This window comes from Gastrolobium bilobum, unplaced genomic scaffold, assembly GCF_033153095.1.
Source record: "Gastrolobium bilobum isolate Gb01-03AN ecotype WA unplaced genomic scaffold, APGP_CSIRO_Gbil_v1 utg11564, whole genome shotgun sequence".
Lineage (NCBI taxonomy): Eukaryota > Viridiplantae > Streptophyta > Magnoliopsida > Fabales > Fabaceae > Gastrolobium > Gastrolobium bilobum.
This window is the reverse complement of record NW_026895109.1, coordinates 123931-137864: the sequence shown is the minus strand read 5'-3', so window position 1 is coordinate 137864 and position 13934 is coordinate 123931. Positions and strand designations below refer to the sequence as shown.

General features: G+C 35.3%; 2 protein-coding genes across 2 annotated transcripts; both read right to left on the bottom strand.

Moving 5' to 3' along the window:
• Nucleotides 1-3406: 3406 nt before the first annotated feature.
• LOC133309687 (cellulose synthase A catalytic subunit 4 [UDP-forming]-like) lies at nucleotides 3407-9037 on the bottom strand. The gene is made up of 12 exons (XM_061510513.1): nucleotides 8984-9037; nucleotides 8675-8876; nucleotides 8157-8275; nucleotides 7894-7960; nucleotides 7618-7768; nucleotides 6437-7049; nucleotides 6190-6327; nucleotides 5763-5888; nucleotides 5459-5671; nucleotides 4843-5355; nucleotides 4317-4667; nucleotides 3407-4147 (listed from the first exon to the last, which is right to left on the bottom strand). The coding sequence occupies exons 1-12, from the start codon at nucleotides 9035-9037 to the stop codon at nucleotides 3566-3568; spliced, it is 3129 nt and encodes a 1042-aa protein (XP_061366497.1). The 3' UTR covers nucleotides 3407-3565.
• Nucleotides 9038-11260: 2223 nt separating this feature from the next.
• On the bottom strand, nucleotides 11261-13341 carry LOC133309848 (polygalacturonase QRT3). The gene is made up of 3 exons (XM_061510722.1): nucleotides 13100-13341; nucleotides 12766-13002; nucleotides 11261-12298 (listed from the first exon to the last, which is right to left on the bottom strand). Exons 1-3 carry the CDS (start codon nucleotides 13337-13339, stop codon nucleotides 11261-11263), a joined length of 1515 nt encoding a protein of 504 aa, XP_061366706.1. The 5' UTR covers nucleotides 13340-13341.
• Nucleotides 13342-13934: the final 593 nt, after the last annotated feature.

Sequence of the window (13934 nt, the reverse complement as noted above, 5' to 3'; positions counted from 1 at the left end):
CCTCTGTGCAAACTCTCACAGTGTTATTGAACTTGTGATTGGTGAGTAGTTTTCACTCTACACTCTATGGATGTTTTATTATTTTTGCTTTATATTTATGTTATGAAGTTTGAGTATTTGATTGACTATATGACTTATTATGTGCTGCTATATGTATTAAATGTAAACCATATTATATATATATATATATATATTAAAAATATTATTTAATATCTAACGTGTCGAAACATGACATTTTTTAGAATTTACGTGTTGGAGTGTTTGTCTCGTGTCCCATGTCGGTGTCGGTGCATCATTGTCCACAAACATAATCTTATTAACGGGACATATTTTACATACACTAAAATTCTTTAGGGGATGTTTGGTAGAGGAGATATTTTTTTACTAGGTAAATGCAATTACCCAGAAATACGGTAGGAAAGTGAGTTTGGTAGGAAAGTTCAAAAAAAGTTGTTTGGTTGGTCAAATTTTTACTAGAAAAATTGGGTTAAATTTTCTGAATCTTTGTTTGGTTGAGGTAAAACAATGATGGAGAAATGGGTTGAAATGACAAAAATAACCGTTACACTTACAATTTTGAATGTGAAGAACGTTTATGAAAACACAATTGTGTGTGTGCGTGTTGACATTTGTTGTCCGAACGTTTTCACATCTGCACATACCTGTCTCTTCCTCCCTGCCTCTCCTTTCTCCAGTTGCCAAGCATCACTTATGCACGGTGATCCTGTGGTCTCTTTCTCTCAGGCAACAGGCACAAAGAATCTTGGACTTTAGGGCAGCCTAGTGCATTGGAGCGGTGTTATGGTCTTTTAATGTGATTATTGTTATGTTTGCATCTGCCTATGGTTTTGCTTTTTTGATGTTAATAATAATTATGATTATGATTATGCCTCTTGAATTGTGGTTCCAATAATGTTATTTTTTTCTGAAATTGAATTGTAGGCATAAGCCTTACAACATCCAACCATCCAAATATTGAAGCTTCCAGTTGTTGGCTTGGTATACCTGCAAGTTCTGCGGAGGTAGATTCCAAGGCGAAGGAGACACGTTAAAGTTTCTTTCATGTTTGAACAGGCCACAATTGGCAGCACTTCCTGCATCTGCTCAAGAAAAGACGTGTGCTCTCCTTGAAACATTATTCCAGGGCTTTCACAATGACTTGAGTATAACATTCTATTTTATGCTCCTCCTCTTGGTATTGTGCACGATCCACATGTAGCCTGTGGCTTTGCGTATTCAACTTTTGGCCATGTCTTCTGCAACCCACAACTTTGGTAAAGCTGGCTTGGTACAGAAGACGGTAATTTTGTCACAAAATAAGGTAACTTTTAGCCACTTAACCGGTTTTACACAAATACCACATTGCAAATGAAAAAGTTGAACAGTGTTTTGTTTACTTTTTTCCATGCGAACTTCGAAGGTTGGGGAAAATGGTTGACCGGGTAAATTTTCATATCTCCTCTACTAAACAAAGACAACCTATAATACAAAACTCAGATAGATGGGGAAGTAAACCAAAAACCTGAACAAAACAATACCTTAATGAATCATATTAGCATATTATAATTGAGTTTGGGCACATTTTTCAAGTAAATGCACTATGTTTTACTAACTGTACCATAATTGCACACTAATTCGCAAACTTATAAAAATAACATTTTTGGTCCTACAATGACTTGTTTAGGGTATATTGAACTTTCACACACTTATCATATAATTTTCCCATTTTTGGGTTCTACGGATAAATTTCACATCAGTATTTTTCCCCGGCAAAAATTACTATTCACATTTTTTCTTAAAAAATGTCTAAATGCTCTAAATCACATTCTTATTACCAAAATAATCCTCGTTCATATTATCATATTAATTCCATCATCTACTTGTCATTAATACCCATTAAATCACTTAATAGTGTGAGTTTTTGCATAATTGTTGTAGCAGCTAATTACCCGCGATAGCACATTCTCATTTTCACTTGATTTTTGTACTCTTGACTTGTTATTACTTGCCTTGACGGTGTGGGTTGTTATAATAAGGACCCTGATCATGTGTTATTCGAAGTTCTATGGCATGTATTGATTTGAAGAACATTTATTGATGTAATTATTTGATGTTGTAAACAATGATGTACACCTGGACTTATGTATATAGGTTGATGGATGTAAGTTCCCTCTTGTTTGTTTGGCAATAAGTTGTCATTCCATATATGTATTAGGTACCAAATTGGTTAAATAGATAAAGTATGAAAAACAAATAGGTTCTGTCCAATTTTTTGAAAAATCTAGGAGTTTTACTTCCAACTTTAGAAAATCATATCTCACTCAATTTTTTTTTTGTTTGAGGCGTGGGAGGTACCAAAATAAAGTCTAGGATGTCTATTACCTTGTCCTAAAATATAGGGTAGTGGTACATTGTAAATTGTCCCCAACATTCGAATAGGTAGAGATTGTTCAAAATGCAATTTTTGACAACTTCTAGCCCAAAACTTTGAAATTTAATATCTCCTTTGTTTCTTATCAAAACAAGGCGTATCATATGTCAAATTAAAGCTTAGGATGTATAGTTTATTGTATAGAAATTTGAGGATATATTGGGTAAGGGGACATGCGTATGTTTTGTATTTTGTCCGCTGCCCTGTGTTCACTACAAACTGATTGTACTTTTAACTCATGACGGGCATATCTGGAGTTATACAACTCCTATGGAGGCGTGTAATACGCCTTTGTAAATCTGGAGAAGTCTAGAATAACATATTAAAAGATGCGAATTTATGGACACGTAGTTCATCCCCAGCTTAAGAAACAATAAAGGTAGTCAGTGTAGGAATTAACAAAAATGCGAATTGGGCCTTGTTGGTTTATGGGAACCACTTGGAAATCATTAAAGTGTTGTATGATATATAGAAGCTAAGATTTATTATTCCGCAATAGTGAATGAGTTACATTACAGAATTGAATTATGTTAAATACGGAATTGATTTTAATGAAAATGCTTGTTTAACGAAAGGAAAAAGCTTGACCATATTTTTAATTCAACTGTTGTAATTGTAACTGCGCTTAATATCATATATAATGTTAACATGACTGGATGCATACAGGGTGAAGCTTGTGTGGTGGAGTTTTGATGTCTTATAATTTTTTATTATCATTTAAAAATCAAGTAACACCTTTTTTTAACTTTAACTTCATCATTGTTTAAGTAATTAGTAATGTAAAATGCTAATTAAGAGTTGACTTTGACCTACTGCATCAAACATCAATCTGATAAAATTGAGTCTTATTCTCAAGAATCAAGCTCTATAAGATGAAAAATTATCTACTAGTCCCAAAACTCAGAACATGTTTTCCAAAACAGTGCAATGGCTACAATATAAGGTTTAGTTGTATCTTGAGATGAACATATTCCAATCTAACTCAAATTTGTCCTTTAATATACACAATATCACAGATAACTCTTCTCTGAAAGGCAAACACTCAATAGCAGCAAGAAAATAGAAACATGCACAAGTGTCATTAGTAATCAAATGATTTGGAAGAACACTAGATCAACATGCTTTTCCACAGTCTTAGCATTCTACCCCACATTGTTTGAGAACAGGACCAGTTTGCTTGGGCAAGAAAGGATCAATCCGGACCCAAATCAATGAGAAAATTGATGCTAGAAGGATTGACCATAAGACTACAATGGTAGGAGTCCTGTTTTGCTTTCCCATGAGACCTTTGAGGAAAGGATATAAGTGAACAATGACCCAGAAGGCAAAGAACAGCTTCCCAAATAAAGGTCCCCATGAGCCAGATCCATTGTTAATGGCATCAGAGACTCCAGCCACAACTCCCACAATATTCAAGATTATAAGAGTGGTTGGTGGGATCAGAAGAGTAGTCCACTTGAAGAGATAGAGCTCTCCAAATTCAGCATCATCTGCTGCTTTTGCTGTGACAGTAAAATTAGTGTCTACTCCGGCAAGAACTTTAAGGAGACCTTGAAATACAGCAAAAAGATGTGCAGAAACACCTCCAATAACCCAAAATTGCTCATTGCGCCACCAGTCTTCAATGGTAACTCCACTCCATCGAAGCTCAAGCACACCAGTTAAAATGATGGAGATAAATAGAGCCATAAACCAAACACTAGCAAGGTTGGTAAGCTGCACAGAAATAAAAACAAACTTACATTCATAATACACAAATCTAATAATAGCAATGTAGCATTATAGTTTTCCCTTCCCTTTTCTTCTTTTAGCAATTCTGTAATTCAAAGGTGAAAGAAAATGATTGATCTTAGTAATCACAAGAAAATTATAGCTGAGTACTTACTGTGGGGATAATGAACTTTCCAGTGAGGAGACATACTGCAGGAATTGTGCAGTATGCAAGCAGAGGGATGGAAGTGAATGGATAAACAATGGTATTAGTATATGCAAGCCTTTCTAGGTACTTCAGCTTTCCTCCATAGCCATACCACAATGGACAATGGCGACTAAGGAAAATCTCAACAGAACCAAGAGCCCACCTCAGAACTTGGTGCAACCTATCTGATAGATTTATTGGAGCAGATCCCTTGAAAGCTGGTCTCTTTGGCATGCAATATACTGATTTCCATCCTCTACAGTGCATCTTAAATCCAGTCAAAATATCTTCTGTGACTGACCCATATATCCACCCAATCTGTAATGCAAAAAAAATTTGTAAAAAGAACTTCATAGATATAGTAATCATGGATAAACTAATGTCTAATCAGTAATCATAATCAAGTGTATTTTTTAATTTGATGTTTAAAGCATCAAGAAAAATAAAAATGTTTCTTCAATGTTTTGACTTTTGAGGTTAATAATGGCTTTACCTCTTTGCCCCATTCAGTCTTCTCTTCATAGCCACAACTTATAACATGAATAGCCTCCTTGACCAATGATTGGGTATTTGTGCTTTCAGGAAGTCCTCCATTTTCCATCAAAGTGGAAGCAATAAAAACTGGTGACTGCCCAAATCGCTTCTCAAAACTTTTCTGGGACATGAGGGATGATTTCTCTAGCTCCTCATAACCTTCAAGCCCTTCTTCAATCTCTTCAAGATCAAACATGGTCCCAGACCCTTTTCTAACATAATCTTTTCCCATCATTTTCTTCTTCTTCTTGTATAATCCACTAAAGAGACCTCTTCCTGATTTCTTTTTTGATTTTGACTTCCTTGAACCACCACAACAAAAGCAACACCATGAAGGCCAGCAATCACATGTCATCTTTGGTCTTTTCTCAGATACTGGTGGATCATAGCCATATAATGCCTGCCTGTTGAACACAGTTCCAGTACCAACATATACTGGACCTTGAATACCATCAAGCCCTTTCATATTGATCTATGATCAAAGTAACATTGAAGGTAAAGGGTTAAATATCATTTAGTGAAATGTAATCTGCACACATATTTGTTAAGCTAGAGTTTAGAAGAATGGCACTTACATCAAAGAATACAGTGTTGCGATTAGCATATCTATCATGGCGATCAATACCATCAAATCTTTGTGGAAATTGGACATAGCAGAGCTTCTTGCCAAGCTGGGGGTCCATTAAAAAGCACATTGCCTCTCTTATTGCCTTGCTGTTATTGATGTAGTGATCACAATCCAGATTCAACATGAATGGTGCATTTGTAAGCACAGCAGAAACTCGAACCTTTTGAGGATAACATAAACAAAAGAGTTTATAAACATGTTTTCTGGTCCTGCAGGAATAAAACAATACAACATCAAGTTTATATGCTTACCAAAGCATTCATGGCACCAGCTTTCTTGTGGTGTGGATAGCCAGGACGTTTTTCACGTGAAATATATACAAGTCGTGGCAATTCCTTGCCTTCTACATCTAGTGCACCAGCACTTCCTAAATATACCTGCCAAGGCAAGTCCATGAGCCATGTCAGTTGAGACCAGTTATTACTCTTCACTTTTGTTGAGACTAACTTGATTTTAGAACAACAAAATGTAGTTTATAGATTATCAACATCATCCTGACAAATTGAAGAACAATTGTAACAAAAGGACACCACATTTTCCTTTCCCCTATTCCCTTAGAACAAAGCGGGAGGGTGCCTAATTCAATGGCTATTCACATTTCCATAAATGCAAGGTGTTTCTATTCTGTTTTGTTTGTTTCCTTAATTATAAGTTAATGTTAAGATACAATAGCCAAACCTGAATCATTCCTGGATGATCACGAGTGTTGTTACCAGGCCATGGAGTTCCATCCTGCATCACCCACCCCTCCTCTGGTTTCTTCAGTGCCTTTGCCACCAAAGCATTAATTTTAACTTTAAATTCCTCATATTCTCTCTGCAATGAAGCAAATACACAAGAATTACCATATGTCAGAATAGATATTGAGACAAGAAAAACAAAAAACATAAAGATCATCTTTCTTGTCCTATCTAATGTATCACACCTTCATAGCCCTTCGTTCCTTCACAAATGTAGGATGAACCTTATCCTTCAAGTAATCAATCTTCTGAGAAAAATAGAACTCAGGAGCCCTTGGTTCTATATTGAACTTTTTGCAAAAAGGAACCCATCTTCTTGCAAATTCAGCAGTTTCTGCCAATGAATCAAACAAAAGCATAGATGCACCATCATCTGATACATAGCAGCATACCTTCTCAACAGGATAGTCAACAGCAAGGATTGACAGAACAGTGTTTGCTGTTATAATAGGTGGTTCCTTCAAAGGGTCCACAGTACTCACAAACAAATCAACTGGGGCTAGTTGGTTTGGCTCCCCTTCACGCTCAAACCTTATGGACAAACGGTCCAAGTAAGTTTCACGTGTGATGGGTAACCACTTGGGGAACTGGTCAAGTATCCATGACAATGCAAACCATATCTCACATATCACTGAGATAAGCCACAAGGGATATGCATCATATGCTGGAGTTAAGATACGGAAACGGAAGAAGAAAGCTAGGATAACAAGCCTCATCACAATTACAATGCGATATGGATTGATTAGGCTTGAAGATATTGGGACCTTGCGCCACAATGGTTGCCTAGCTTCAGCCAAACTGTCATGTGACATAAGAAAATTAGTGCCAGTTAAAAGTATAAACACTTTGTGCTTTGTGGTAGAATTCAATTTTATGCAGGTTCCCTCCTCAACAATTCAATAAACATCAAAATTTGTGGAGTTGCATATTATAAGTTGTGTGAGTGTGACTCTAAGAGGACATGTGATTATGATTGCTCATTTCTTTTGGTGGTGAGATCTTTCATTTAACAATTAGTAACATTTATTTTTTATACTTATGTAATGTTTTGAATTTTCTGCTCAGATGTTAAACAATATATGGTAGAAATGTTTTGACCACAAATGAACAAATTTTGCCAGTAATAAAGGCAAATTGTCCCTTTACAATATACCTTCTAAATTGATATTGATTTTAGGGTCAAAATTTGACAGCATTCAGATTAGTATTCCTTTAAAATTGGGGTGAAAATTTTAAGAACAAGCTTTTTAAACAAATATTTGTAGATCATCTTGAATTTGATAGCATTCGTGGCGAAAATGTAATCTCATATACAGACTATGACTTTCTCAATCCATAGGAAAGAGCTATAGAAGAGATCACTTACAGGTAGTCATCATCTTCACCTTGGTCTTCTTTTCCATCCTCTTTGTTTAATAGACCTCTCTTTTCTTGTCTGACTTTCCATTTCTCTACTCTTTCTTGCCATTCTGCATTACTGTAGAATTCTTTCTCCCCTTCGAAATCCTTGCCAGCAACTATAGAACAGTAAACCAACATATAAACAACAAAATATATCACATAAGGAAAAATCATGATCATGGATAATTAGCAATTTGCCTAAGCAATTGTCTTTCAAAAATTAAACAAACAAGTTGCTTACCACTTCCTGCTGCAGAGAAAACTTGACCATTGGGATGCAATTTCTGTTGATTTAAGTCCCCATTTTCCTGTAAAAACACAACGGACATAGTCTCTTTCATTAATGATATCCAATTAATTGGTATAGCCACAATTATAATTGTCTTATTCATTTTAGTGAAACCCCATTTGAGGAAAAACATAAAAGATTAACAATTTCTGTATTGCATGAATTTCTTTGAAGCTTTGGCATGATTCTGCTGTCATATAATTAAAAGAAATTACCACATGATTAACATCATGTTGCTGGTCTAGATCATCATGATGATTCTTAATCTGAAATTCATCATCAAAATCATCTGCATCCAAGTTCTCCTCTTCATCTCCAAGAACTCTAGGACAACCTGCAGGGAAGCCACCATCACCATGTCACTTTAAGTTAGCCAGCCCAAACTTTTCATCAACAAAACTAGTTCTTATAATAACTCGATAGGAGCATAAACTGAAACTTTCTGGAGCTATTATTAAATCGTTAGCGCTGCATTAAAACATTCCTCCTGGAGTAGCTGTTAATACAAATAACATAAACTTTGTTATAGCCATTTCTGTACATTCAATGTACTCTACGGATAGAGGAATGCATAGAGTTGAAGCCAATGATTTTTTTCCGTGTTTTAGAATACGGTTAACCAACATGTTAACTAATTGATTATGATAAATTGGATCGGATTTTGTGGTTTTTTGTTCTGTAGCACCTCAAAGTTTCAGTCAGTGACACACAGAGCAAAGCTAAGCTAGCTAACCTTTCTGACGCTTATAGCGAGTGTTGCATTGAGGGCAGCATTGGTTCCCTTCACTCCTCTCATACTCATAACAAGGTCGACAAACAGGAAATCCACACACATGACAAGCCACAAAAAGATCTCCATCTTCCTTATATCCAACCTCATCAGCACAAACTCTACATGTTTTTGATGAAGATTGATGGGTAGGAGGATTATTATGCTGCAAAACATATACACATAGTAGACATGTATGAGAAACTAGAAGGAAAAAAAAAAAGAGCATGCCATTTGGAAAAGTGCAACATGAAAGGAGAAGAAGGTGAATACCTCATTAGAGTCATTAGAGAAATGAGAATGAGAACCAGTGATCAAGCCAGCCATGGAGTTAGAGGCCATGGCAAGGCAAAGGTTACAGAGCAGATGGGGAAGAGTAAAGGAGAAGAGGGTTTTATAACAAATGATGGGTTGAGAGAGTAAAACATCAAAGTCATGGTTGTGGATGTAAGAGTGTGCACCAAACTGTGAGTTGGGAGGTCGTTGGTTTGAGTCTAAGAAACGTTAAGGAGGGAGAGATAGGTGTGAAGGGCTTTTCTTTTATTGGCTTGCTTGGACTCAAAGCAGGTGTCTTTTTTTTGTTCATAAAACATGATCAATAAGATACATAATTTTGATATTTCATACAAGCTGGTTATAATGTCACGTCCCCACCTTTATCAGTTCATAATACCAAACACAAAAATGGAAGACCTGCAATGGAGGTGTCTTTTCTAGGTTCTTAATTCACCCATCAATATAATACACATTGCACACTAGGGAGTTGTAATGTCACATCTCCACATATATCACCTGAACCAAATGGAAAATGCTATTTATAGGAGGAAGGGGAAGAGTAGTGCAAATATTTACATGCAAGATCTGCAAAGTTCCACAATGGAACATACAAATAACGAGCATGTTTTGGAATTTGAATCAAATATTTTAATTGTTTAGTTAACTTATGAGTCAGTTTTGGTTTGTATTACAGGAAAGGTTATATTTACAAACTTTTTTTTTTACAAACTTACAAATTACATCGGTCATACTTCACTGATGAGTGTCTTACCGATCAGACATAATGTAATTTGTAAGAGTTTGTAAACAAAAAATTTGTAAATATAAATTTTCCCTTCTATTATATAGACTTTATTAGTTTGGTCTTTTTATTTTTATTGAAAATATGTGATTTTTGTTGTGCAAGTTTTAGACTCTGAAATATGGCCCAAATCGTAGGCTACAAAGAACCTGTGACGAGTGGAGTAGACAGAACATAACTCGTTTTCTTCCATTTTCAAATATGGGCTTTTCAATTTTTCAAGTCCTTTGAGTCATAACAAAAACTTATCAACTCCTACCCAACTCAAAAAGTTTCTTTCCCAAATGGGCCCAAAGAAAAAGCTCTTGTGATGTGTCAGAAGAGAGAAGAGGTTCAAGGTCACATTCCTCGACTTTTTGACTCTTATAACTTTTTATTAATAATTAATTATCAAATTGACTTTTATTATAAACTATTTCAAAAATTTAATCTTCCCAAAAAACATAACACTTGAATGATTCGGGTAGACTTGGTGGTCAACGGTCAAACAGGGACAGATTAGTGTTATATTTTTTGATGAGGTTAAATTTTCAAAATAGTTTATAATGAAGATCAATTTAATAATTAATTATTAACAAAGGATTATAAGAGTCAAAAAGCCCACATACCTCACTTGAATGGTTGATTATATAACCTTGTCTTTGGGCTGTTTGGAGCTTTTCTTGTGTAAGCAAATCAAGCGTTTTAGTTTTTTACATTCATAAGACACCACAAAAAAAATTTATAATGTAAATGTTTTTTTAATTATTCTAAAATATAATTTATTATGAGTTTGGGGATCAAATTCAATTAACGAAATTTTGGTACAAAACAATGTAATTTTTAAATTTTCAACCACCTGTGCATAAAGTCAATGCTATAGTACACACTTTGCTTATAAGAAATTATTTAATTTTATGTTTCTATTTATTTTTTGACGTTAGGCATACATGATGACTTCCATTCTCAAAGGATTTGGTAATCAAAATACCATCCTTTTGGTTCCTTATGAGGAAAAAAGAAATATGAAATTTCGCTTTGAAAATTCTAATTTCTCCAGAATTTGCCTTGTTATTAAATTTTAACTTTGAAATTTCATATATTAAATTTCTGTCATGATTTTTTTTTTTCCTTTTATTTTGTATCATAGGGAAAAGTATTAAAAGGAGAAAAAGAAAATCAGAAGATGGAATATAAGTTGTATAATAACTGCTGGTAATTTTCAAATTGAATCAGTCTTGGTCCAGTTTTATGAACCTTAACTGTTGAAAAACTACATCTTCTATGAAATAATTTCCCCCCTCTTACAGTATAATGTGTGATTCAATCAATCTAAGTCTTCTTATAAATCTATTACAAATAACTATGATTACTTTGTTTGTCCAAAGAAAGAAAGGAAGACTTCGCAACCAAGGTATGCACAATTCCCTCTTCAGTTAGTATTTAGGACTTCTTGACCAAACATTTTGTTCACCACCAGCTTCAAACTTTCTTCAACTTGTCATACTTTGATCCACAGTAACAAAAACATTTGCAGTGACTGCTTCATTTGTTTCAATCACTATTCGATTCTCAGACACATTCCTCAGAGCATGATTTGGGAAGGTGCTTCCTGTGGAGCTTAATGAGTACTGAACATTTTTTATAAGGTTAGGGAAAAGCAGAATGTTGTTAAAATCAACATTCCATGATGTTCCATTCCCTTGCATGGACATTTTTGCAACTGTGGCCTTTGAGTTCATCCCCCTCACAACATTCCTGTCAACAATAACTTGGTCTATTTGATTGAAAGGACTATTTGATTGGTCCAGCTGAACTATTTCAACCCCACTATTTGACCCAGAGAACATGTTATCAACAATGCTGACACCATTTACAACCCCATTCATAGATTTTAGGACAATATTTGCATTACCAAGGAAGAAACTGCTAGAGATATGGAGTTGAACAGGATCTTCTGCAACAATACTGGTGTAATCCATGTAAGAATTCACAATCCTGGTTTGTGTCAAACCGGGTAGTTTCAAATAAATCCCTGTACCTCCAAAGCCAGTGGCCTTATTGTAACAATGTACACCAGAAAAAGTGTTGGCTTGACCAGTAACCATTATTCCTATAGCCGCAGAGAAAACTACAACATCTGTGACAGCATTATCATTACCCTGGAGGTTTATTCCAGTGCCTGAGAAGTTCCTTTCATTTTTATCCCCACCAGCAGTTATATGCTGGCCAAGGAAGGAGTTCCTAATGTAGGTTTCATGGCCACTTTGGACAAAAATTCCATTGGTGGTGAAATGTGTGATGTAACAGTTGTCTATGCTGATTCTAAGTGACTTTATGATTGAAATGCCTCCTCCCCTAAAGTTTGAGTCCAACAAGAGGTCCTTGAGAGTCATGTACTCGTAATTGTAGAATGATGAAGGGGAATTCTTCCCGTTTTCTCCATTGTTCTCATTAGAAGAGGTTGACAAATCAATGATATAACCATCTTCTGGAAAATTATTTGAGGCTCTTATGGTTCCCCCATGTATCTGTTTTTCCATCAAATTACAAACAAAAATCAAACTGAGTTGTCAAAAAGTGCAGTTTGCCTTCACTTTCTGAAACTTTGTGTCACAAGAATTGGTCAAAAAAAAATTAAAATAAAATCCCTTTCCCGTTCAAAAAAGGTGAAAGGATCATCGAAGGAAAGTATTTTTCTAAAATCTCAATAGCATTAGTCATAATTATTTTCTTGGTCTAGTTAGACCAACCGTTTTTCACCATTATAATTAAAATATTCTAAACTCAGACTACCTGTCTCAAAAATTAAACTTGGCCCTGCCATAAAGTCTTACAACATAGTGCCAATTGTCAAATAATCAGGAATATGTAAACTTAGGTAGATACTTTTCATATTGTATATTAACTATTAATTCACAAAGAGTTATATTTGTCAGAGAAAATATTATTCATGAATGAAGTTAGCAACAAGAACAGTTTCTGCAAACATACATACCATTAGGTTCCCCACGCCAGACACTGGCAATTGCAGTGGCTGGCTGATCAAGTAATTTCCACCTTCAAGATTAATCTGGGCACCTCCAAGGTCACTAATGCCCTCCATCAAATACCCTTCACTTGTTCCCTTGACTGCATCTGCTATGGCTGCAAGGAGTGCTTCAGTGCTATCTGAATTTCCTGTTGGATCTGCACCATAAGATGTCACAAGGTATACCTTTGGATTGTTCACACCCTGCATGGCAGAAAAAAATATCAAACGTTTGATATTTTCCCAGAAAAAAAGAAAAAGAAAAAAAGACTAAACCAAAGGCTGTGCATAATTGAATTACCTTAAGTGGTAGAGGAGAAGGAGAAGGGCTAGAAGAGGGTGAGAAGGAAGATGGTGGTTCTGAAGCAATGGAATCATGTCTAGTTAAAGAGACCTTAAATGACTGTAGTTTATGAATTGCCTCATGATACTTGCTACCAGAAATGGTTCTAGGAGGCAAGTTCTTCTCCCCATAAGCACCAATTACAATGAAACAAGCCAACCCCAGAAGCAAGGACAAGATCAAAGATCTTCTTGTCATTGTTGGTGTCTTTGGTGAGAGGTTTGAGGAACACATGTTAGTGTGAACCGGTCGAGGAAAAACATTGTAGTTGTGTGTCCATTTAAATAAGATAGAGGGAAAACGTAATGAGGAAGAGAAAGAGAGGGAATTGGGATACATGGAAAGAAGTAGGGGTAACTAAGATTTGATAAGAAAATGTGTAGGGACATTTTCATATTTGATCATACACATAACACCCCAAGCCCCATCATATATATGGACTATGATATTAGTGAAGGTTGATCTCTAACCTTTTTTTTTTTTTCACTTGAAATTTTTTCTTTTTCTCTAACCTGATTGAAAAGTAAGCAGTTACCAACTTCTTACTTTTGGGACCTTTTACAAGTTTGACATTGTGTGAAAGGTATTTTGTGTTAGGAAGAAAGCACATCTCTAGTAATCTTGAATTATATCGTGGAATCTTAGGGTAGAGGGGTCCACCATATAAAGTTTGTACTCTTATGCCCCGGGGTAATGAGCTTGGCTGATTCATCATGGTAAATCAGAACCAAAAAATTAAAAGTTTTTGCCTTGTTAGGTACTTAGGTTGTTGCTTAAGAGAGAAATTTTCATT